The sequence below is a fragment of the Equus caballus genome, chromosome 10 (assembly GCF_041296265.1).
Source record: "Equus caballus isolate H_3958 breed thoroughbred chromosome 10, TB-T2T, whole genome shotgun sequence".
In the NCBI taxonomy this organism is placed as follows: Eukaryota; Metazoa; Chordata; class Mammalia; order Perissodactyla; family Equidae; genus Equus; species Equus caballus.
In genome coordinates, this window is record NC_091693.1 from 54,600,364 (window position 1) to 54,624,701 (window position 24,338).

General features: G+C 38.2%; 1 protein-coding gene and 1 long non-coding RNA gene across 5 annotated transcripts in view; one reads left to right on the forward strand and one right to left on the reverse strand.

The window, feature by feature from the left end:
• The window catches only part of LOC106782237 (uncharacterized), a 46,081-nt gene extending 26,313 nt beyond the window's left edge, over positions 1–19,768 (reverse strand). Inside the window, exons 1-3 of the long non-coding RNA XR_011422101.1 lie at positions 19,479–19,768; positions 6,883–7,054; positions 2,325–2,387 (exon numbers count right to left, since the gene is read on the reverse strand). This is a non-coding gene — a long non-coding RNA (uncharacterized lncRNA). The remainder of the gene's footprint in view (positions 1–2,324; positions 2,388–6,882; positions 7,055–19,478) is intronic.
• Positions 15,016–24,338, forward strand: part of MANEA (mannosidase endo-alpha) — a 55,177-nt gene continuing 45,854 nt past the window's right edge. Inside the window, exons 1-2 of one of the 4 annotated variants that reach the window (XM_001503820.5) lie at positions 20,073–20,246; positions 23,846–23,942. Coding sequence is in view for 1 of the 4 variants with exons in the window: in XM_070223561.1 (XP_070079662.1) it covers positions 19,688–20,246 (559 nt within the window). In the remaining 3 variants the exon portion in view is untranslated. Of the gene's footprint in view, positions 20,247–20,363; positions 20,453–23,845; positions 23,943–24,338 lie in introns of those variants that run through there. The other 3 variants (XM_023650817.2, XM_070223561.1, XM_014734201.3) reach the window with 3 other exon arrangements.

Here is a 24,338-nt window from a genome sequence, read left to right on the forward strand (position 1 = left end):
TTGCTTCCTTTTAAGGTGAGGAAATCAGTATACTTTTACTTTCACTTTCCAAGTTTTAATTGTATAATTTACATATTTGAAACAACTTACTGTAACTTTTAAACATTGTTTATCTTTTCTTTCAAAACCTTTTTGTCATTTGCCTTATTTTATACCAAATTACAATTACTTTTGTAATTATTTTATTTAAATATTTTAATGATCATAGACACAATTAAATGAGCTAATTCTTATTCATTCAAAATGATATGTTTTTTCTTGATTTTAATAGAAATTAAAACTCATTGTTAAGAAGAAGACTATCAAAAAATGTAATAACAGAGAGAAAATTTCCTGTAATTTCAGAGAAAAATATTTTTGTGTTTTTCGTTTCAGACATCTTTTTGACCATAAACTATATGAAAAGTTTTCTCTAGGTACCTATAGCATTTTACTCACCTTCCTGTTAAATAGCGTGTTTTTCAGTTAATGATGAATCATGGATGTCTTTCCATATCAACATATATCTATATAGACCATATGGATGTGTTTATATGCAGCTACAACTAATATAACATTGTGAGTTAAAGTACAATAGGTAAATATATCTTTCAATTCATAATCAATAAATTTATAGACATTTAGATTGGTTCACTTTTTTTTGCTATCATAAACAATACTGTGATAAATATCCTTATTTTTACATATTAGCCCAACTAGTTCCTGTAGATCTATTCCTGGGGGGAAAATTGCTGGATCAAAGGTATTCACTTTAAATTTTGGTGTTTGGCTCTAGAGTGTTTGCAGATGGTTGAACTAAAAGTGTATGAGAGTGTTACTTCATCTATACTCTTGATATTATATGATATCATTATTTTTTATCTTTTTCAATCTTAAAACGTTTTTTTTAAACAGAAGTTGTTGTTTTTTTAAGATTGGCACCTGAGCTAACAACTGTTGCCAATCTTTTTTTTTTTATTACTTTTTCTCCCCAAATCCCCTCAGTACATAGTTGTATATTTCAGTTGTGAGTCCTTCTAGTTGTGACATATGGGATGCCGCCTCAACACGGCTTGATGAATGGTGCCATGTCCGCACCCAGGATCTGAACCGACAAGAAACTCTGGGCCGCTGAAGAGGAGCGCATGAACTTAACTGCTCAGCCACGGGGCCAGCCCCTAAAACAATTTTCAAAATTCAGGTTTTCATTTGTATTTTGTTAACTATATGTGAAAATTAACCAAGAATGGCTACAAAATTTGCAGGACTCAGTGCAAAATGAAAATCCAGGCCCCTTTGTTCAAAAACTATTAAAAACTTCAAGACTATGTCAGCAGAGTATTACACCAAGTATGGGTCCTTTATAAGCTTAGGACTCAGTGTGACTCTAAAAGTTTCACACTCATGAAGCTGGCCTCAGGCTCTTTCAATGCATACTAGCCTTTTTACATTTGATTTCTGACTACTTTTTTTTTTTTTTAAGATTTTTATTATTTCCTTTTTCTCCCCAAAGCCCCCCGGTACATAGTTGTATATTCTTCGTTGTGGGTTCTTCTAGTTGTGGCATGTGGGACGCTGCCTCAGCGTGGTCTGATGAGCAGTGCCATGTCCGCGTCCAGGATTCGAACCAATGAAACACTGGGCCGCCTGCAGCGGAGCGCACGAACTTAACCACTCGGCCACGGGGCCAGCCCCGATTTCTGACTACTTTTTATGAGTGATTTTCATCCACTTTAAAAAAAACTTTGGTATACCATTTTATTGATTTGTAAAAGCTTTTTATATAGCTCCTCACCTGAATTATTGAAACATTTTCTAATTTTTCCTATATATTTATGAGGGTTATTTTTGGTTTACATTTAAATTATATTTAAATATTTAAGCTTATAATGTTTTTCGCTTGAGGTCAGACCTTAACTGCATTTTCTTCTCGCCAAACTGGTTATTCAATGGACCTACTATCATTTATTTTGTAATCTATATTATTTCCCTAGTGATTAGAAATGCCACATTTTTCATGTGCCAATAGGAATGTAGGAATCCATTTCTAGATTCTCTATTCAGTTTCATTGATCTAACTGATCTTTTCCCAAAATCATACCATTTCAATTATTGTAGCTCTATAATTCTAGTCATTCTTCTTCCTTTGGAATTTTTCTTACTGTTTAATTTTCTAAACTGTAGTTTTGAATTATTTCATCAAGTTGTGAAATGGAACCCCTGGAATTTTGATTGCAGAAATAATGAATACGTCGATTCAGCTGGAGAAATTGAAGTTTTTAAGTATTAACATTTCCCACCTAAAAACAAGGCATGAACCTCCCTTCATCTCTTTTTTCACGTACCTCAGTAAAATATAGCTTTCTTCATATAGGTCCTGCACATTCTCAAGTTTGTTCTGCTTTTAGCTTTTCAAAGAGAAGAAAATATCGTTAGTTTTGCATATTAATTCTGTTAACGGTCACCATACTGTTTGCTTCTCAAGGTCTATTTTTCATCCTTCCCCATACTGTGCTGTGCCACAGGAGAGAGTCCACTGTGGACTGAATCAGTCAGGTTCTCTTGTATTCTGATTTCTGGATGAGTTCATAAGGAAAGGATGTCTTCTAGGAATTTGTCATCCCAGAGAGAATGTCATTTACAATCTGCAGATAAGCCATATAGTGTGCTACAAGAATTTGTTTGAATTCTCCTTGTCTTCTTCTATTTACTCAGCTCCATTTGATCATTCATTTAGAACTTAAGCTTAAGGGGTTGGCAGGCTATAAGGTTTTATAACCCATTCAACTCTTTAGCTGTCTGAAAAGAGGACAGGGAGAGCTACACTCTCAGACCACCAGAACCAGGGATTTTTCTTTCTAGAATTATTTCACCAGGTACCGTATTCACCACCTTTTGCAAGATGGTGTAATATAGATTGTCCTTCCATTTTGTTGTGAACCTGGCATATTGGTAAGAATTTTGAAGAGATTAAAAAACAAGAAACAAAACCCCACTCTCTGCTGGCTTTCTCTTTGTTGCATGGGTGTATATCTTCTCTGCACTTGTACTTTTGCACCCGTAGGCCTCCATTTACAGAATCCGGTCTAAGCAATTTAGGTGTACCCTTACATCCAGACTTTACACATCCCTTCGTCTAATGAAACTCCTTGCTCTTAGTCAACTGCCAGATCAGAGAAGCATGACAAAGAGTGTCCCTCTTTCCTGTCTAGCTACTCTTAACTGTCTGAGGTCAGTCGTCTTTGTTATTGATGTGTAGCAGGAGTGAGGCCTCAAATATAGCACACGTCGTCAGCCCACATCCCTTGAAACTAAGAGATAATAAAGAGAGTGTTACAGTATTTGAACTTAGTGTTTTGATTATCATGTCATCTTATATTTTTTGCTTCAAGAGTCTATGTGAATTTGGACTGCATAATACGGACACTTTTAAAACATTTTTTGTTTGTTTATCATAGAAAGTTTTTAAAGAACAACTTTGAGAGAGTTGTATTTACGCCTTTTATTAGAAAAAAGCTATTCCTTTTTATTTTCTCCATCCTGTTTTCTCCCTCGTGAGTGTGGAGAGGTCATTTATGGCCTGCTATTTGCCTAAGCGGCACATGGGAATATATCTGTTTGATGTCTTCACCATATACCTGAATATATTTTATGGAACATTTCTCTAATGTTTTAAACTAGAAAGGCAGTTAGCATAAATTTAGTAATCCAGCATTCTAAAAATACTTGGAGGGAGACTAGGGCATGGGCAGGCCTAGAGGGGTCATTTAATCTGTGTGTAATTTCTTCTCCATAATTTCTGATGCTGCTATTCCTCAGACCAACTCTGTCTCACTTTCCATTTGGCCCAGTCTTTAGTCTATGGACACCATGTATCTTGTTGTCTTTCCTGTGTTACTAGTCAAACCATTGGGAAGAATCATAGTGGATCAGGGAGAAAACCACTACCTGCTAGTTTCCTTCTTAAGTAGTTCACATTCTTGTATGTCTCCCAAAGCAGATAATTTGGAATGTGGCTGATCAGAGCAAGTAAAGAGATCTAAGAGAGGTACCTCCTGCTTATTCTATTCTGTGTCATTGCCTTTAGCCCTCTCTGATGGAAATTGTGAGGTGCCAGAATCTCCTAGATTTATTTTCTGTAATGTCACACTACAATCTCAGAAAGAAGAAGAAATGAGTCTTTCCTTGATTTGTTTCCAGGTGAATTAATTCAGTTCTAAGTACACTGGTTAGTCATTGTTCCTAATACTGTGCAGGCTTTTCATCATTTTTATGTTCCTTTGGGCATTTTGTCATTAATTATTAGGTAATTGAGAATGTTGGGCTGGCAAAGGGGCCAGGTATTCCAATACTGAAGTCATTTACTTATCTGGAAGTCATCACCAATAGCTTCTCATCCACAAACATAAACCTTCATCAACTTTTATTTGTCTAGAGTCCTTAATGGAGTTTTTACTCACTTAATTTCAGGTGGATGGTGCTTTCACCTAAAAATAGATATAGGTATTCCATAATGTTTTATCCTTAATTCTCTCTTTTTCTCTCTATTTTCTATATCCAATTTTATCCAATCTTGTGGCTTCAATATCTCTACTTCATGGGTAACTGCAGATCTTACTATCTACTTTTGCATTTCCCATAGACTCTGGTTCAACCATTCAGATGAGTGTCTGCTCCTGCCTTGGATATAATGATGATTCCTTTGTTCAAAGCAATGTATTCAAAACTGAGCTCATCATCATCTACTTCCCCAAATCTATATCTCTACTTATTCATTCATCTGTTCATTTATGCATTCATTCACTGTTGTATTTATCGAATGCTTTCTTTGTATCAGGTCCTGTTGCCAAGCGTATACTAGTAAAAATTGTAGACAAGGTTATTCCTCTGAGAAAGTTTACACAGTATTAAGAGACGTGCATGCACACAAGTTAGCGGGCGAGTATGAGATAGCATGATAAGTGCCAAGATATGATGAGTTCAGGATAGGATGAAAGAAGAAAGGGGGCACCTAATCCTGACTTTGGTGTCAGTGAAAGCTTTTTGAATTAAGTAACGTCTAAGTTGAGTGCTAAAACTTGATTGCTAGTAATTTATTCATGTAAAGAGGAGAAGGAGAGAGTAATCCAGGTAGAGAGAACAGTAAGCATGAAAGTAAGAAAGACCACGGCACACAAGCAAGCCTAGGAATAGAAAATAGTTCATTATAGTTAAAGGGCAGGGGGTAAGAAGTAGTGAGTTTTGAGACTGCAAAGGTAATCAGCAGCCATGCTTAAGGGCTATTGAAGTTGTGTTAAAGAGTTTGTACCTTATTCTGAGGGACAGAGAAAATATTGGAGGGTTATAGGAAGAGAATTACAAGATCAAATCTGAATTTTAGAAAGGTCAGTTTGACTGCAGTGTGGAAGTTGCTTCGAAAAGCCAAAGACAGGGGAAAGATCAACTAGAATCAAATGAGAGGTGATGAAATCTTTGATTGAAGTAGTGACATTAGAGATGGAGAAAAGCTAAGGATCTTAAAATATGTTTTGAAAGACTTGGTGATTTCTTTTATTGAGGCACGGGGGAAAAAGAGACAAACATTTCTGGCTTGAATGGGATGGAAAAGGATATCTTTGTGGATTTTTTTTCCTGACACCCACCAGTTCTGACTCCAACTGGTCAGCCTACAATTCAATTAAATTCTGACACTAACTACTCCAGAGATAGCATAAGACTCCAGAAGTTAAGGGCTCAGTCCACAAGACTGCCTCGCTTCAGATGCCAGTTGCAAGTGTTGAGTCACCACGTTATCTGCACTTGTGTCCTAAGCTAGAAAGTCGGGTGTTCCCACCCCATCTTCCCTTTTTCAGCCTTGATAAATCACTAGAATGACACACAAGGCTCAAGAAAACATTTACTATCGCTGTTTTCTTTTAAAGGATACAACTCAAGAATAGCCAAATGGAAGAGATGCATAGAGCAAGGTATATGTATCTCTGAGTGTACCATCCTCCCAGCACATTGATGTGTTCACCAGCTTGGTAGCTCTCCAAACCCTGTTGTTTAGGGGTTTTATGGAGGTTTCACCAGATTCACCTCATTAGAACAAAAGATGCTCCTGTACCCCTCATCACTCAGGGAATTTCAAGGGTTTTAAGAACTGTGTGCTGGGACCTGGGGACAAAGACAAAATATTTATTTTTTTTGTACTACAACTTTCCACTGAGCTACAGAAGAGGAGAAGAGGAGGAGGTTAGGGAGGAATACTTGAGTTCAAACTTGGCCATGTTGCATTTGGGTTTCCTAAAGCATTTATAAGCATAAATAGTCAATAGGAAGTTAATGGGTCTGGAGTTTAGTAGAAAAATATGAACTGTAAACTTTGCTTTGGTGATCCTTAGGACATTTATGGTTATTGAAGCCATGAAACTGAATGAAGATTGCCAACAGTGAGGACATTGCATGAGAAGAGAGAGGACCCAGACAGAAGAGGCTCTATTTAACGGTTCAATAAGAAAGAGAAGCCTACAAAGGGGTCATCAAAAAAGTAAGAAGACTAATCAAAGGTCTAAGCTAACATATTTTGAGCATGTATGTGCATGGAGCGTTGAGTGCAGTAAGCATTTTGTATGGATTGCCTTATGTAAAACTGGAGAGTGTGAAGTCAAGAATGTCTGAAGAAGAAAACATTCACAATAGATGGAGCTGACTATAGAGCTGAATGTAGCCAAGATATCAAATATGGTATAGACTTAAATGTGTTTATTGTATTTAGTGCAAGGAAATCACTGGAGACCTTGAGAAAACCAATTCCTGAGGAGTGTTGGGAGCAGTAATCATGGTACAGTAGGTTTAGGAAGTAATGGAAGGTGAGGAAATGTTTCCCATGACTATTGTTAGCAACTTTATTATTCCAGGTACCTGGCATAGAAAACTTGGCATCATCTTTGACTCTTTTCTCTCATTTCTCTTCTGATGTTAATTCTAATTGCACAACGACTCTTGCTTCTCTCTGGCTTCTCCTTGTCATTGCCTCTAAAAGGGCCACTCTTGTTCAATCCTTGGCTCTTACTTCCATGCCTCATTCTAGTTCCTGTTTGGGGAAAATCGTATCATGCTTATTATTCAAGGCCCAGTTCAAATACTGCTTGTTTGATTAAATCTTCCTAATAATTTCATACTCAAGCAATCTACTTTTCTTTGAATTCTTGTAACACTTCATTGGTACCCTTTTATAATACTTACGACTTTCTGTCTTGAGTATGACCATCCACATACACATCTTATCTCCCTTTATAGACTGTTAACTTCATTAGGGCAGAAGTCATGTCTATTTTTACATTTTATTCCTAAAATAGAACATCTAAGTATTTATTTTGGTTTTCCATAATTTTGAGCTATTGGACCTTGAGTAAGTCTAATCTCAGTCTTCTGAATATTTTCTCTTCCAAAAAGTGATGATAATATTATCTGTTCTGCTACTTAATATTATAGGATGGTTTTCAGAATTAAAAGAAATAATGTATTTTAAAATTGTAGCATATAAATCATTAAAATAAAAAACAATTATTATTCACATTGCTGTTACCATTGGAGGAGTAGTTAATCTTATTAGTAGCGATATAAGTAATATGCTTATTCTATACTAAGAATTGCAAGTCTATTTAGAGATGCAGCAATTCAGCCAATTACTAGTTTAAAGGTTAATTTCTTCAATTCAGAGCATATAACACCTGTGGTGAAGTGTCTGCCAATTTATTTTGATGAATAATTCAAAGAACATACATTTTACTCAGAGGCTGGTTCTTTCCCTAGGTGTTTATACTAGGAGACACGGCAAGTGATTTAGATAGTGTCTTGAGCCTAATTGACCAGTTTATTGTTCTTCTACTTTTTTAAGTGCAAAATTAGTGCGTGCTTATTGTAGAAATACAAACCATTCTTGAACACAATATATATATACATATATACGTAAATTGAAACTCCAATTCCCAGAAATAACCACTGTTGAAAGCGTTTCATATGTTTAATTCTAGAAATTTGTTCTACATACGCTTCTATTTATTTTTTATTGTTTATTTTGTTTGTTGTTTATTGTTATATTTTATTGTTTATTGTTGTGGAAGTTGTTTTCTTTCTCTCTTTCCTCCCTGCTGTGGGTGTGTATATGTATGCATGACTGTATGCATGTATATACACACAAAAGAATATATATATATATATATATAATGTGCATATAGATATTGTGGTAGGCATAATAATGTACCCCCAAAAACATGCACACCCTATTCCCCAGAACCTGTGACCATGTTACCTTACATGACAAAAGGGACTTTGCGTATGAAATTAAAGTTAAGGATCTTGAGATGGGGAGATTATCCTGAATTATTTATATGGGCCCAATACAATCTCATGAGTCCTTAAAAGCAGAAAGGAAATCAGAAAAGTGTGTTTGATGAATGTGACATGAGAAAGACTTGACCTGCTGTAGCTTCATTTGACAATGGAGGAAGGAGACTGAGCCAAATAATGCATGGTCTCTGGAACCTGGAGCTCTCCGTTTACAGCCAGTAGGAAAATGCAGACTTCAGTCATCCAACTTGAGACACTGAATTCTGCCAACAAACTGAATAAGCAAGGAAACTGAATCTCCTCTAAAGCCTGCAGTAAGGAAGGCAGCCCTGCTGACACCTTCACTTTAGCCTAAGGAGACCCAAGTCTGACTTCTAACCTACAGAACTGTGAGAGAATCAGTTGTTTTGCTTAAGCCACTAAATTTGCAATTTGGTTGGACAGTGATGGAAAACTAATATAGATATAAATATATTTCTATTGCTATTGACACAGTTTTGCAACTTCATTTTTCTTAAAAAATATATATAGACACCTTTTCATGTCATTTACAAAGAGGGCTCACTGATGTGCACAGCTTTGAATATTATGGATGCAATTTTGTAGGAGAAATTGCCAAAAATCGAATAGCTCACACAAAGAATAGATACACTTTATCAGATGCAGCCAAATTGCCCTTCAAAAAGATTATTTCAACTAATATTTCCACCAGTAATATATGAGAGTGTCCATATTCCACTTCCTTGCCAAAACTGGATATTACCAGTCATTCTAACGCCACGGCCTTTGCCTTTTCCAGGAATCAAGATTACTTTTACAATTTTTGGCCACTAAATACATTCAATTAATCAAACATATTTGAAGACTTGCTATGTGAAATATGTTGAGCTATGTGCTCTAAAAATATACAGGTGAATGAAAAAAGCCTGCCTTAGAGGAGCACAAACTCTTTTGGAAATATAGACCATACAAATATAATTGAAGTAATCCAAACAGCAGTAAGTGGATAATTAGTATAAACCACACAGTATATATCTCTGTATCTCTTGAAGCTCCCAGAAGGCAGAGATTTCTTACGAATTGATGTATTCTGACAGCAGGCACCTCCCCTAAAATTGTGAATGAATGCATAATCAAATAAAACCAGTTATTGCTCAATTAACATATCGAGCAATCTCAACAAACCGAAACCAACCAAAACAGCCAGAATAAGACTTGGTAAGTAAAATCCCCAGGTTAAATCAATGCAATTAGTTTTAACTTGTAGATATATATGAAGAATGATTTTTCTCACATTCAGAGAATTTTTAAGGTCTACAATAAAAAGAAGAATACACAGTGCATCTACCATGTTTCTTTCTTCTCACATGTTATTTTGAGACCAACCTGGGCATCTTGCAATTAAGGTAATATTTACTGAATCCCTACTGTTCACTGCTTCATTTGTTCGACACATTTATTGAGCACTCTATTACTTTCCTACAGCTGCTGGAACAAATTACTACAAACTTGGTAATCTAAAAAACACACATCTATTTTCTTGCAGTTCTGGAAGTCAGAAGTTGGAGATCAATTTCACTGGGCTGAAATCAAGGTGTTGGCATGGCCACTCTTCCTTCAGAGGCTTAGAGGAGGTTCTGTTTTCTTGCCCTCTCCAGGTTGCAGAACTGCATTCCTTTACTCGTGGCCCCTTCCCCAATCTTCAAAGCCAGCAGCATAGCATTTTGCTTTAGTAGTCACATTGACTTCTTCTCTGTCAAATCTCCCTCTGTCTGCCTCTAATAGGGGCGTTAGGGCCTACCAGGTAATCCTCATCTCAAGATCCTTAATCACGTCAGCAAAGTCTCCTTTGCCACATAAAGTAACATTCACAGGTTCAGAGGATTAGGACCTAGATGTCTTTGGGAGCCATTATTCATCCTACTACAAGTACCTACTGTGTGCCAGATGTAGGAGACAGAACAGTGAAACAGCTACTTCTGTATTTGTGCTCATGCAGCTTGATGTTATGGGAGGTAGAAAAGATGTACAAGGCACAGACTTGCTTTTTAAATGGGTTCTCTAGCAGAGGAATGTTTTATCGGAGAATAAATGCATGTTTTTTCTTTTTCCCTTTTAACAAGAGAAATTGCCAGCTACTTCTCAGAATAAGCAGGCACAGAAAATCATGTTGTAGCAGATACTGTTGAGAAGAATTACTTGTGGTCTCTCTTGTATAAATAGACGACGAGTGGGCTTATCTATATTAGGAAATGAGTCTTTTTTTTTTTTAGTGACTTTGCAAACTGCTCCTTTTCATGTCAGGAGAGGGGTGTGTTGTAGCAGAAGAAAGGTTAGGTCAATTTGGTTAAGGAACCTAAGGCATCCTGGACAGGAAGAAACCCAAACCATAAAGCCTTAGGAAATGACTCTGTAGAACCTGGACTTTAAGTAGTACATTTTGGGGCTTGGCTGATAAAGTTATGAAACTAATGCTTGATTATAACACATGAAACTTCCTTCCCTCAAAACACTGAGAGGGTCTGTATCAAACTGTGGAGTAGTTTCCCCACTCAAGGATTGCTGCATCTTCCTACTGGTCCAGCTTTCAACTACAGGCATACTTCTGTCTCAATAGCACCACGCCTGTGAAGAGCTGACCTATAACCACTCATTGGTACATTCACATCTAGCAACACCAATCAACTAGAGGCGAATGTTGTGCTATCCCTGTATGGGAAAGTGACGACACTGGAACTTTCTCCCATCTCCATCACTCAGGAGTGCCATTACCTGGGCTAGTGCTTGAATCGGAATGAAAAGAGCTTTTGTCAAAGGGATTGGCCTGTTCAGTTGGTGTCTTAGTCCGTTCAGGGCTGCTACAACAAAATATCACAGACCAGATGGCTTATAAACATCAAACATTTATTTCTCACAGTTCTGGAGGCTGAAAGTCCAAGATTAGGGTGCCAACATGGTCAGGTGAGGACCTTCTTCTGGGTGGCAGACTTCTTGTTTTATCCTCACATGGCAGAAGGTGGGGGAGGCAGCTCTCTGAAGCTTCTTTTATAAGGGCACTAATTCCACTCATGAGGGCTGTGCTCTTATGATCTAATCACCTCCCAAAGTCCCTACCTCCTAATACCATCACCTTGGTGGTTTGGTTCCAACATATGAATTTTGGAGGGACACAAACACTGAGACCATAGCAGTTGGGAATCACCTACCCTGAGTTTAATCCTGGGGTATGAGTGAACCCTAGAAGACCCTCTACCAATGGGTAAAGAAGGCACCCTAGCCTCTGTGGCCACTGCAAAGCCAGGGAATTTACACAGCTCTGAGTTTGAGACATGACCTGCAGGACCAGCTTCTTCTTTGACCTGCATCACAATTCATGAATTTATGTAGGATGGAGTTAGACTGGATTCTTTGCTGTCAAGATGCTGCTAGGTACTCGGAATTTCTGGGTACATATGGCAAAAGGATTAGAGCACTGGGGGTATGGGTAAGAGTCTGGATCTCTGAATTGGCTGTTTCTATTAGCTGGTGGAAGTTTTGGTGTTTTATTCAGGGGATTCCTTGGAGTTAAATTCTTTGCATCCCAAACTGTGTCAAAAGATATTCTAGTTACACCTTCATAAAGCAATATATGATATAAAGAATGGAACGATAATTTAATTAATGAAGAAATTATTGCTGCATTTCATATTATTGCCTATAAATACAATAGGGATGAAAAGAATGAAATAATCGGTATGTAATACAAGAGCCATAGAGAAATTAGACTTGACATGGACATTGAACATAGAGTAACGGATAACAGAATTTTTGTTTTGGGATTTATTTTATTGTTTATTTGTTTGTTTTTGGCTCTTCGGAATCCAAACATCCTTCTGGTTTTAGAGGAATACCATGGTGTGTATCTTGTGCCCTACTTCCCATTAAGGAAGCCAAAGGGACCAACTTCCACTTCAAGGAAGCTAAGGAGATACAGACAATATAACCTAGGCTTAGCCAAGAAGACTATATCAAACGAAAATCTGAAGCTTGAAGAAATGAGGCAAATAATGCAGGAAGATTTGGGAAATTACTCATGGTGGTGTCAACAACACTGAGAGTTCAGCGCAGCCCTGAAAGTATCAGCACCATAACCTGTACTGTGTATGAGGCTGTGCTCCCTGATGCCCGGCCCTCCTCAGTTCCCATCCACTGCCATTGCATAACGCACTAGCCTTCACCTTCATGCTGTATTCTACTCTACAACCTTTCACATAAAGCCTATTTATGTCCATCAGCCAGATTCCATTTCTACCGCTTGCCAAAAAGAACTCTGACTAATGCGAGTAGAGAGGATATGGACAGGAACTGAGAAGGCATCTCAGGCGAGCGGAGCAATGAACAAAGGTATAAAATAGCATGATGTGTCTGGGAGACTCTAATGAGACTTCTAGGACTGCAGAGGGAAAAAAATCAATGAAACATTTGGAAGGCAGACAGCAAGGATAATTCTAGGACAGAGTAAACAGTACATATCAGGAAGTGGAGTTAAATAATAATGACTAGCCTCCTACTCTTTTATTCTTTTATCCCTCAAATAAATTATTTGTTGAGTTCTTGCTATATGTCAACAACTTTTGTTGGCTCTGGGCATATCAAGATAAAAAGGGCAAAATACAGGCTGTCAAGGAGACACTAGTCTTTCACAGTGCGGTAACAGATTTCAGGATACAAATTCCTTTTATTTCTCAATGTGACCATTTAGATAACTCTCTCTCTCTAGAGCTAATTATTGCCACTAGTTTATCAATTTTAAAAATTGACGGAAATAGAAATTCTTAAGTAATATTTCCAATATCATCTAATCCTAGAAGAATGAAAGTAAGAGCTTTTGAGTCCTGTAAGACTACATACCTATTTGTTAGTTATGGTTAATTAATATGAGTTTACTGTGAAATAATGTAGTACAGAAAATAAGGAAGTGGAAAATCTACAAATGATAGCAGAAAGGCTGGTGTCACCAATGTCTGCCTGGCTAGTTACCACTTGACCCAGCTGTCCCTAGGCACTTATCAATTTGGATTCTCAGAAAGCCCTTATTCCTGGAATACACAGGCCTGGATTAAAATTCTATTGCCACAATTCTGATAGTCTTCTTGGGACTGGAATCAAATAGAACAGGAAGTTTAAAGCACAAACTAGTGAAAACTCACTCACCAATCAGAAGAGGAAGACAACAAAATTTATCTCTTGTGACCAAAAGGACATAGATAACTCACCTTTTTTTCCAAATCTCCCATTACTGCAAGGGAAGAAAAGAACTAGGAAGACATGCACTAGGCTATAAAATAAAATTATAAGATGCGGAGCTGAGCAATAACTCTAGTCCATGGAAGACTCACAGGGGCTTACTTACAGAGCACTGATGAGGAGATTATCCAAAACTAGTCCTCACTCACAGATGGATGTCATAGTCGGATGGCTTCCTAACCCACTGTGGTCTTCTATCACTCCATCAGCATAATTACTGGAGCTCCTGTTTCCTGAAGACTATTTATATGGTGGTGTGTTGTGGTGAAGTGAAATTAATTAGCTAGGGAGGAGCTTCTCCTCTAGGGTGCCCCTGTTACATACCTGTTTCAGGTATGTCAAGATACTGATCTCCTTAACCCTAGGATTTACCACATAGGGCCTAGAGGCCTAGAGTAGTCAGTCATAGGACCCCTCATGTTCACTGCAAGCAGACAATTTGCCTCAATATTTTATGAAAATATTATTTTCTCTGTTTGACAAAATGTGAACAAGAATGGGAAGCACTAGGTAGAATCAACACTCACTAGCCTCTCTAAATTAAGAACTCTGGGAGAGTCCGGTGGCACAATCCAGTCAGTATCCACACAGACCTCAATAGACCTCTGCCAGAGAGAGCTAACTGAGGCCTGGCCTCCCCGATGGCAGCTGCAGAGCAGGGGTGCTCGTGGGCAGAGAATCACTACATGTCCTATGGCCAGGTTTGCAAGTGCCAGCACATGGAGTACCACCTCTGCAGCCAGAGAATGGCTCAAACTTCCAATAAGGGAATTAATCTGTCTGAATTTCAGACTCCAGACATAGTGAAGGGGCAGAGGTACGATGGAACCTGGTTTCATATTTGGGGTGTCAGTTTGTGTGCTTGGTTTGGAGGGAACAATTTAAGGCCCTTTATTTCTTCATCCACATATCTGTTACTCTTAAAGACAAACAGGCGGAGAAGCATATCAATGGAATACTATAGGAGTACTTTTAATGCTATAACTTTTATTGAAACTCCACAGGTCCTTGTACCTAACTATCAACCTCAAATTAATCAAAAGAATACCCACCACCACTAGTCCTAGGACCAGGAAAGTACTCTGATATGCCCTTCCCAAAAAATGGTATTAAGGAACATGATGACTTATAACTGGCACTGGGAGAAGACATCCACTGAGCAATTCCATTTTACTCTTCTGAAAACCTAACGACCTATATTCACCCCTCCCCCCATTTATATTGGAAACTGGAAAACTGATGGGTGAGAATGTTGGAAGATGCTGTCAATCCCATGGCAAGACCTTTACACTCTTTTATTACCTTCCTGAACAAAGGGACACCCCATAGGGAAACCAAGCTACAAGGTGGTCAGCAGTATTCCAGGATCTTGGATTGGATCCACCTATCTTGGTAAGGTACATCTCTTCCTTTCTTTTTTTTTTTTCTTTTGAGGAAGATTAGCCTTGAGCTTACTACTGCCAATCCTCCTCTTTTTGCTGAGGAAGACTGGCCCTGAGCTAACATCCATGCCCATCTTCCTCTACTTTATATGTGCGATGCCTACCACAGCATGGCTTTTGCCAAGTGGTGCCATGTCCGTACCTGGCATCCGAACCAGCAAACCCCTGGCCGCTGAGAAGTGGAACATGCGAACTTAACCGCTGCACCACCGGGCCAGCCCCGGTACATCTCTTTATTTTTCTCTACTCTATTCTCTGCTGAGGTAAGTTCTATTTATTGTTTATCCAATATCCATTCTTCCCTTCTTTCTTAGTAACAGAGCTCTGACTTTATTTGGGGTGGCAGTAAGCCCAGGTAAAAGACCACACTCCTAAGACTCCCTTGCTGAGTATGGATAAGTGACTCGATTACATTCAACCACACAAAAGCATAAATTGTTGGATGGTACTTCCCAGAAAACTTCTTTAACAAGTGACTGGAGGAGCCATCTTTGTCCTTTCCAACATCCCCTGCCGCCACCTTCCTTCTACTTCCTGACTGGGATTCAGACAAGATATCTAGAGCATACCAGCCATCTTTCTCTATAGGAGAAGTATGAGGATCAAAGCCAGCAATAAGGATGGTGGGGTAAAAAGAAAGTAGAATAACGTAAAGTAGAATAAAATAAAATAAAACAGGAGTCTAGATCTATTATAACTGTGGAGTCACGAAATGAGCCCCACCCCTTTTACACAAGAGAGAAGCAAACCTTTATCTTGTTTATGCAACTGTTGAGTATTCTGTTTGTGCGAACAGAGCTAACCCTAACTGGTATACCTCCTCACACACTATATATTTTGTATGTGTCTGAGGCTCACTGAAATGGAGACAGCGAAAAGGATGGCTGTAGGGATAAAAGTTTGCGTAGGCCTGAGAAATAAGGAGAAGGATCTTTATTGCTAATAGCAAAAGAGAAATGTGTGCTGTTTTTCTAGTAGCAAGGCAAGATCCACCCCAAGAACCCTGTAGGTTGGGGACTATTACAATAATAAATGGTAATTGCAAGAAATCAAAGGTTACTATTAGTTTAATGCTTTAGGATAGTTCTTAACAAGAGTTTGATAAACAAAATTTGTATTTTTTTCCCATTCTTCCTTCTTTGGATCATTTTTTTTCTTTGAGATCTCAATGATCACCCTTGATGCAACAATTAAAATGTCTATTTACTAGGCAAAATCAACTTACATGCAGCGCATATCTTTTCCTTCCAAGAAACCACCTATTAGATGAATTGCATATTACTCTAGTGCTATTTTTTATATTACAAAATACATAAATATGTGCTGATAGTAAAAATAAACAAATAAAACCCACTACAGTGTTGGAGTAAAAAAGGAAAATCTTCTTTCATTCCCCTTCCCTTAGATGACTACACTTAATGGTGTACACATCCCTTCAGATATTTTATATGATTTAAGATACATATGTTATTTTATATATATAATATATATACATATACACACGTATTTAAATAAATGGACTCATCCTGTAAATATTAATGAAGATAGTTTCTTAACTTACTAATTTGTCATGGAGAACTTTCTGAATCAATACTTATAAATCTACCATATTCAGGGAACTATTTTAAAAATTTTTTTAAAAATACGAGAAATAGAAACTTTCACTTGGAAGAAATTACAGCCATTCCACATCTGAAAAAATGTCAAGATTTAGCATGAAGATTTAGCACGTAATTACATGTATAATTATATATGTGGTCATTACAAAAAAAGCATTGTTTCCATACCTCCCAGGGATGTAGACAATAATTACATAACATACACAAAAACTCTTCGGAAAAAAGTCATGTGGGGGAAAAAAAACAATGACAACATTGTCTTTATCAACGCCATTTCAATATTCCTTGCCAGTAGCAAAGGACCAACAGAGCAGTCAGAGGTAAAGGATGGGGCCTTCTCTGCAACTCCAATCCAATTTATAAACACTATCAGGCAATGAATCTGATGGGCAGAAAAAGTGATGCAGTGAGAATCCATTTACTTTAATTTATTTACACTGTCAGGTATAAAGGAATCAAACGGTTTTTAAGAAGCGGTCATGCATTGATATATTTGCAAAATAAAATACCTTCTCTCTCATTCAACATTAGAATATCTATTAATATAATAAGCCCTATAAACATATTAGAGTAGGAAACAATGATTATATTTAAAAAATGTAGGGGGCCAGCCCAGTGGCATAGTGGTTGAGTTTGTGTGCTCCACTTTGGCAGCCCGGAGTTCGTGGGTTCAGATCCCGGGGCAGACATACCCTCTGCTTGTCAAGCCACCCCATGGCAGCATCCCACATACAAAACAGAGGAAGAGTGGCACAGACGTTAGTTCAGGGACAATCTTCCTCAATTAGAAAGAGGAAGATTGTCAACAGATATTGGCTCAGGGCCAATCTTCCTCACCCTGTCCCAAAACAAAAAAGTATAGAAATAATATTTGATTAAGTTAAACAGCCATTCATGATTAAAAAAAAAATCTAGCAACTAGAAATAGAACACTTAATAATTCTTATGAAGCATCTACCAAAAACCAGTAGCAAACATTATACTTCATGATAAAATTTTAGGAGGACTGCAGTACAGTCAGGGATGAGATAAGGAGCTATTGGTACTTTCATTAAATATTGTACTAGAAGTCCTGTGAATACACAAGAAAAGAAAAATAAATAAGTGGTTTAAGAAGTGTAAAAGAAGGAAAGAATTATCCTTATTTACAAATCATGTTTATACTACATATCCAGAGAAGTAACAAAGAAAAAAAGAAAACATACAAACAAAAAATTCAGCAAAGTTTTGTGGATGTGAGACCAATAAACAAAAATTGATGCCCTTTTTATGTAACATCAATAACAAATTAGAAAATGTAATTTAAAGAAAGATATCTTCAATTTTAACAATAAAATCTAGGAACTTGTATAATGAAACTTGTTTAAAACTTCAATAAATTACAAAGCATTACAGAAAAGAAAAGACCTGAAAAAGTAGATAATTCTACCATGTTCATGGATAAGAAGGTAAGTTTCCCTAAATTAATCTATAAAGTCAGTTCCATTCTAATCAAAGTCCAAATAGGGTTTTTTTTATGGATCTTGGCTGCCTCATCCTAAAGTTTAGATGAAAGAGCAAATAGCCAAGAATAGCTGACAATTTTAGAGAAAAATCATAAAAAAGAGGGGCTTGCAAAATGTTTGAATTCATAGAGATGAGTGCATGGTGTTCATTATGTTATTATCTGTACCTTTCTGTTTCTAAAATATTTCATAATTAAACTTTTGTTCTTTTAGAAGAAAATAGAAGAGAATAGCTTATGATCTCAGGTTGGGAAGACTCCTGTAAACGAGAAGGCAAAATGCATGAAATTATAATGTAAAAAATTAAATTCAATTAGCTGTATCTTAAAATTTACAGCTTTTGGTCATCAAAAGAAACATAGAAAGTTAAAAGAAAAACCACAAACTGAGAGAAGCTACCTGCAACACATAAAACTGACAAGAAGTATTTAAACTTTAAAAATATATAAAGATTATCTACAAATTGATGTTCAAAAGCAAACAATCCAATAAAAAATCAGCCAAAATTGAGAACAGGCATTTCACAGAAACCCAAATAGCTATTCAGCATATTAAAGATGCATAAGCCCAGTAGCAAGAGGGGAAATGCAAACTAAAACAGCAATCAGGGGCTAGCCCCAGTGGCCTAGTGGTTAAGTTCGGCAGGCTCTTCATTGACCGCCGAGGTTCAGTTCCTGACCTACACCGCTTGTTGGTGGCCAAGCTGTGGCCACGGCTAACATACAAAAAGAGGAAGATTGGTAACAGATGTTAGCTCAGGGAAAATCTTCCTCAGCAAAAACAAAAACAGAAACAAAAAACAAAAGAAAGAGCAATCAGATGCTGTGACCAGGCAAAGATTTTAAGATCTAACTATAGCAAGTGTTCTGGATAATGACGTGTCAGCTTAGTCCACGTGAAATGGATCTATGTATAGCTGAACCTCAAAACCTGAATGTGTAGTGAAAATAGAGGTCAGAGGGAAAAAATGCAGCATGATTCATTATATAAAATATAACACCAGGATAGCTATATTTTTAGGGAATTTTATCTATTATAACTGTTATCAGAAAAGCGAGGAAATGAGTAATACAAAATTTCAGCAGAATGGTTATGTCTGGCTGAGAGGGAAAAATACTTTTGAAGAGGCCTTCTAGAAAGCTTCAAAAATACTGATATTTTTCTGTATCTTCAGCCCGGTAGTGGGTACCTGGATATTCTTTTTGTTATTCTTTAAAACGTGCACATACGGCATACACTCATAGATATACATTTAACAATTAAAATTTGTTTAAAAAAACCCAGTGAGATTTTTAGGGAGAGCCCTTACAAACCTGTTCACACCAGCAAGTTCTACACTGTGAGTCAAGATTTCTTGTTACTATGTAACCAAACAAAATGGAGAATTCTCTAGCTCTGAGTCTGATGTAAAATGGAAACCTTCAGAAGTTCCTCTTCTTCACAGCTGCCTTCTTGCTCTCAATTATTTCTATAAATATTCCAATGCAAATGTGATTTTATACCATCCATTTGCAAATTAAAAATGTTATCTTTATTCGTCTACCTTGGGCTTCCAAGTAAAGTTTCATTTTTAAAAAAAGACAAAACAGTCTCTCAATTTAAAAAGTCTGAAAACAACCCGTGTACTCGACTTCAAGGCAACTTTGGAACGCCTCACATCAAAAACAGCTGTCCTCGCTTAGTGAGAGCTTCCCAGCGGAACCTTAGCTGTCAAGTTTCTAAAAGACGGGAGCGTCCTCTCCACTTGCAGAAAGAGGAAGGGGAGGCCAGCCCGACGCCACTCCGCCTCTTTTCTCCATCAGTACGAAGGCAACGGAAGACTCTCCCCCTCCACTCCCCTCCTGACCCCCGCAGACACGTAGGGCCGGTGCCGGGAAACCAGAGCCCCGCCCCTCAGCGCGCCCGGCCCCCTCAGCGGGCCCGGCCCCGCCCCTCAGGGCTCCCGGAACGCTCTGCGCGCGCCTTCTGGAAGGCGGGGCTGGTTGGCGTCGTAGCCGGTAGGCCGGGGACGCTGTCTCTCCTCCCAACTTCAACGGCTCTGGCGGCTGAGTGCCTGCCGGTGGCCGGATTCCCAGCACCTGGTGAGTAGCTGAAGGATTCAAGGCCCCGCGGCCGCGACCGCGGCGGGCACCGGGCCCACCCCAGCGCCTGCGCGCTCGTCCGCCAGCCAATCTGCTCGCTGCTCGCCTGCCCGCGGCCTTTGACCCTGCCCCCCTCGGGCGAGCGGCGTGGGACGTGGAGCGGCGGTCCTCGGGACCCGAGGCCACTTCCCTCTGTTTTGGGCTGGGTTAGTTTTCTAGCCGTCTATCCTGCTTTATCCCGACGCTGTCGGCCTCTTCTCCGCCACTTCTTTGGAGCGGAACCTCCTGTCGCCTCGGTTTTCCCTTCTCTCCCAGTAGTTTGAGAAGTCTGGGAGTGGGGCAAGCCTTTCAGTGCTTTGTCCTATTGTCCCGAAACTGCTGCTCAGCCCTGAGCCTCCGGGGAAGGAGGAAAGATCGAAGCCTACGGGACCTGGGGTGCAGCAGGCAGGTCGCCTTCTCTTGCCTCCCGGCGCCCTCGGGTCGGGAGAGGAGAGCAAGGATGGCGAGGCCGGCTCAGAGATTTTTCCCGTTCACCTGTTAACATATTTGGCACGATCACCGTAGCCTGTGATCTTTTGCTAAGTTTCGGGATGCAGCTATGCGGGACTAGTATCTTTTTCCCTTATCCAAAGGAGAAAATTGAAATTCAGGCAGTTATGATAGTTTGTTTTCCTTTTATTATGGCAGGACCCTACGGATAAGTCTTAAGGGAAAATGTGGAAGTGCTTAAAAAAATAAAGTAAGGGAGGATAATGTTAATTGTATGAACTTTATAAAAAAAGACAAATAGGACTGGAATAGGTTACGTTAAAATATTTAGACTGTAGTTTGAAAGAAAAAGACAAAATCTAGGTATTGGTAATATTGTCACATGCTTTGCAAATTGTTTTCATGACAATATGTTACTTATTTCATATTGAGCTATATGTAAACCTCCAAAAATAGTGGAGGGCAGTGAATATTGTGGATTTTCAGGCTTTACGCATAAAACATTTCCAGAGCGTTTGCTGTTAGTCACGTGATTAGTAGTAAGCGTTTGATCAGAAAATAAACTGTCTTCGGATTAAATTCGGGCAACAGTTTATGAGTAGGTAACAGATAATCATTGTTTTCTAAGCTCATAATCTAAATGAAAATATGACCACACGTCAGCAGGTTTTATCTATGTCACAAAAATTACAGTGTTGTATTCTCTAAATTTGATTTGTCTGATATGTTGTAGGAAAATGGAGTAGCATGAGGGCAAGGGCTTGAGTCCCAGAGCCAGACTTGCTGTGTTCCTTGCCAGTTGCTGAACCTGACAGGTTACTTAGCCATTTGCTAGCCCAAGACTTGGGAAAAGTTACCTCTGTACCTCAGTTCCATCATCTGTAAAATGGTGTGAAAAAGAGATTCTACTTCTCAGGTCGTTGAGAAGATTAAAATGGAAGAGTGAGAGTACACTTAATTGAATTTCTTTTAACCAAAGGGTACAAATGTTTGCACTGAAACCAACCTGAGCAAGGAAGCCTCCGTACCGAAACTGATTTTGAAAGTTCCAGATGTGTCTTCTAGTATTAGTTAAGTTTATCTCCAGTGGCTTCTTAGAAAATAAAATTAGAAGAAAACAATACTCAAAAAGATGAAAAAGCACCGGAAGTCTGTTGTAATTTAACAGTAGATAATTAAAAGGTGAAATCTTCTTGGCTTTTCTGAGTACCAGGATAACAGCATATACTTTTTGAAATAGTAATTGATATCACACTGCTTCTGGATGTCTTAGACCTCACTAGACCTCCGAGTCAAAAACTAGCATTTCAGAGATTAGAAGCACAAAACACGAAAATAGAAACCATAGAGTTTCAGAAGAACCTATTATGTATAACTTCCACGTATTATTATGTAATGTAAACTGCCCTTTGAAGACAGATTTTTGAAAGCCAATACCTTGAGTAGGTTCCTGCTTTGGGAACCTGTACATCTGCAATTAACTTGTAATTTTTTCCTCTTAGGTGACTTCTGAAACTTCTTTCTTTTTTTGAAGCCAAATAAGTAGTTCCTCTCCTCACTTCCTGTGAGACCATTAGACCTGTTAGGCATCTCAAGGGTCATTGTGGGTTTGTTATGTTGGACATGATAATTTCCATTAAAATGGATTTTAAAAAGTATTAGATCTATCTGTCTATATATGATCTTTCCTATATAATCTGTTCAACAGAGACTATAAACATGTTAAGTATATGTATAGTCAGTAGAATCTTTTTGTATACATACTGTGCAAATATGTACCAACGTCAAAAACAGAAGGGCCAGAAATTAAATTGTTTAAGCTGAACGCTTATAGATGCTGTGTAAGATATGTTGGGCTCTACTAGAGTGTAAAGATAAGGGCTCCATTTCTGGACCTTAAGGAGCAGTTTAGTAGGGGATATAATACATGTAAATAAGTAAATATAAGTAAATATGATGAAATACATAAGGAAAGAAATGTCAATGTAAAAAGCAGGAATTTTTCACCCTGGAATCATTAGGAGGGGTATCAAGAAGAAGAGGCAACATTTCAGCTTTGTCTGGAAGGATGAGTAGTATTTTACAACTTAGCCATATAGAGAACAGTCGTTTAGAGAGAATAAACTATGTGTTGGTTATTAATTGCTTGCCAGACATCCACCTTTAGTAATAATCTTCATCATAATAAATAATTGCTGATATTTCTTCACATACATGATCTTGCATGATTCACGGAACAACTTTGTCAGAAAACAAGACAGACGAAGTATTCCTTTTTTTTTTTTAAAGATTGGTGCCTGAGTGAACAACTGTTGCCAGTCTTTTTTTTTTTTCCTGCTTTTTCTCCCCAAATCCCCCGAGTACATAGTTGTATATTTTTTTAGTTGTGGGTCCTTCTAGTTGTGGCATGTGGGATGCTGCCCCAAAATGGCCTGATGAGCCGTGCCATGTCTGTGCCCAAGATCCTAACCAGTGAAACCCTGGCCCGCCAAAGCAGAGCACGCGAACTTAACTACTCAGCCACAGGGCTGGCCCCGTAAATGTTCATTTTTAAGAAGAGAGAAAGTGACTTACTCAGGATCACACAACTAGGTGAGCATTGCTGATCTGAATTTGGATCTTCAGATTTCAAGATCAATATTCTTTCCCTTATATATCCTGACTCTTCCATGCATTTCACCACTCAGCTGGTCAACGTCTCAAAAGTCATTGTCTTACTCATTTCTAAATTTAGGGGTTATCTCTCCCATTCTTTGTGACTTGTCAATATTCATTACCATTGATTATTCCCTTATAAAGTACCTACCTCAAACTTTTCTTCCTTATGAAGTATTATGTTCTAATTGTAGAAGATAGAGTAGAAAAATATCACTCTGTTTTCTTACTGAGAGGTAATCATTATACATGTTTAAGTATATTTCCTTCCTCTGTTTGTATCTTTAACATAGTTGAGATCACATTATGTCCATAATTTTTTTTTCTACTTTATGGCTTGTCAAAATTCTCTCTTTAAGCAAAGGGAAGGATTTATCTTGATAACTGAAATTTCAGGACAAGAAATCATAGAGGCTGGCCAAAATGTTTATATCATCCCTTTTTCCTGTTCACAGGGCTGCCACGTTCTGTCCATGGGTGTTTCACTCCCTGGAGTCGTGCAGTGCAGAGCATGAAGGACTATACGCGTTGACCCTTTCCAGAAATAAGCAGGTATTAGATTAACAGCTCATGTCCTCCAGTTTGCTGGTGGGATTCTTCTTTTTTCTTTTTTAGTTTTCAAATAATTTTAGACCTACAGAAAAGTTTCAGAAACAGTACAAACAGCTCAACAATCACTGTATATTCTTACTGCAGGTTCACCAAGTGATAATTTTATCACATTTGCTCTATCGTTACACACACACACACACACACACACACTTATATGTTACATTGTATATAATTATTCATACACATACGTAATGTGTATGTATGTGTGTATATGTATGCATATACTTGTGGATGTTTGAGTGTCTAACATATCGTCTGATGTTTCCTCATGATTAGCTCCAGATTAAGCTTTGGCAGAAATACCACAGCAGTGATGCTGTGTCCTCCTTAGGGTAT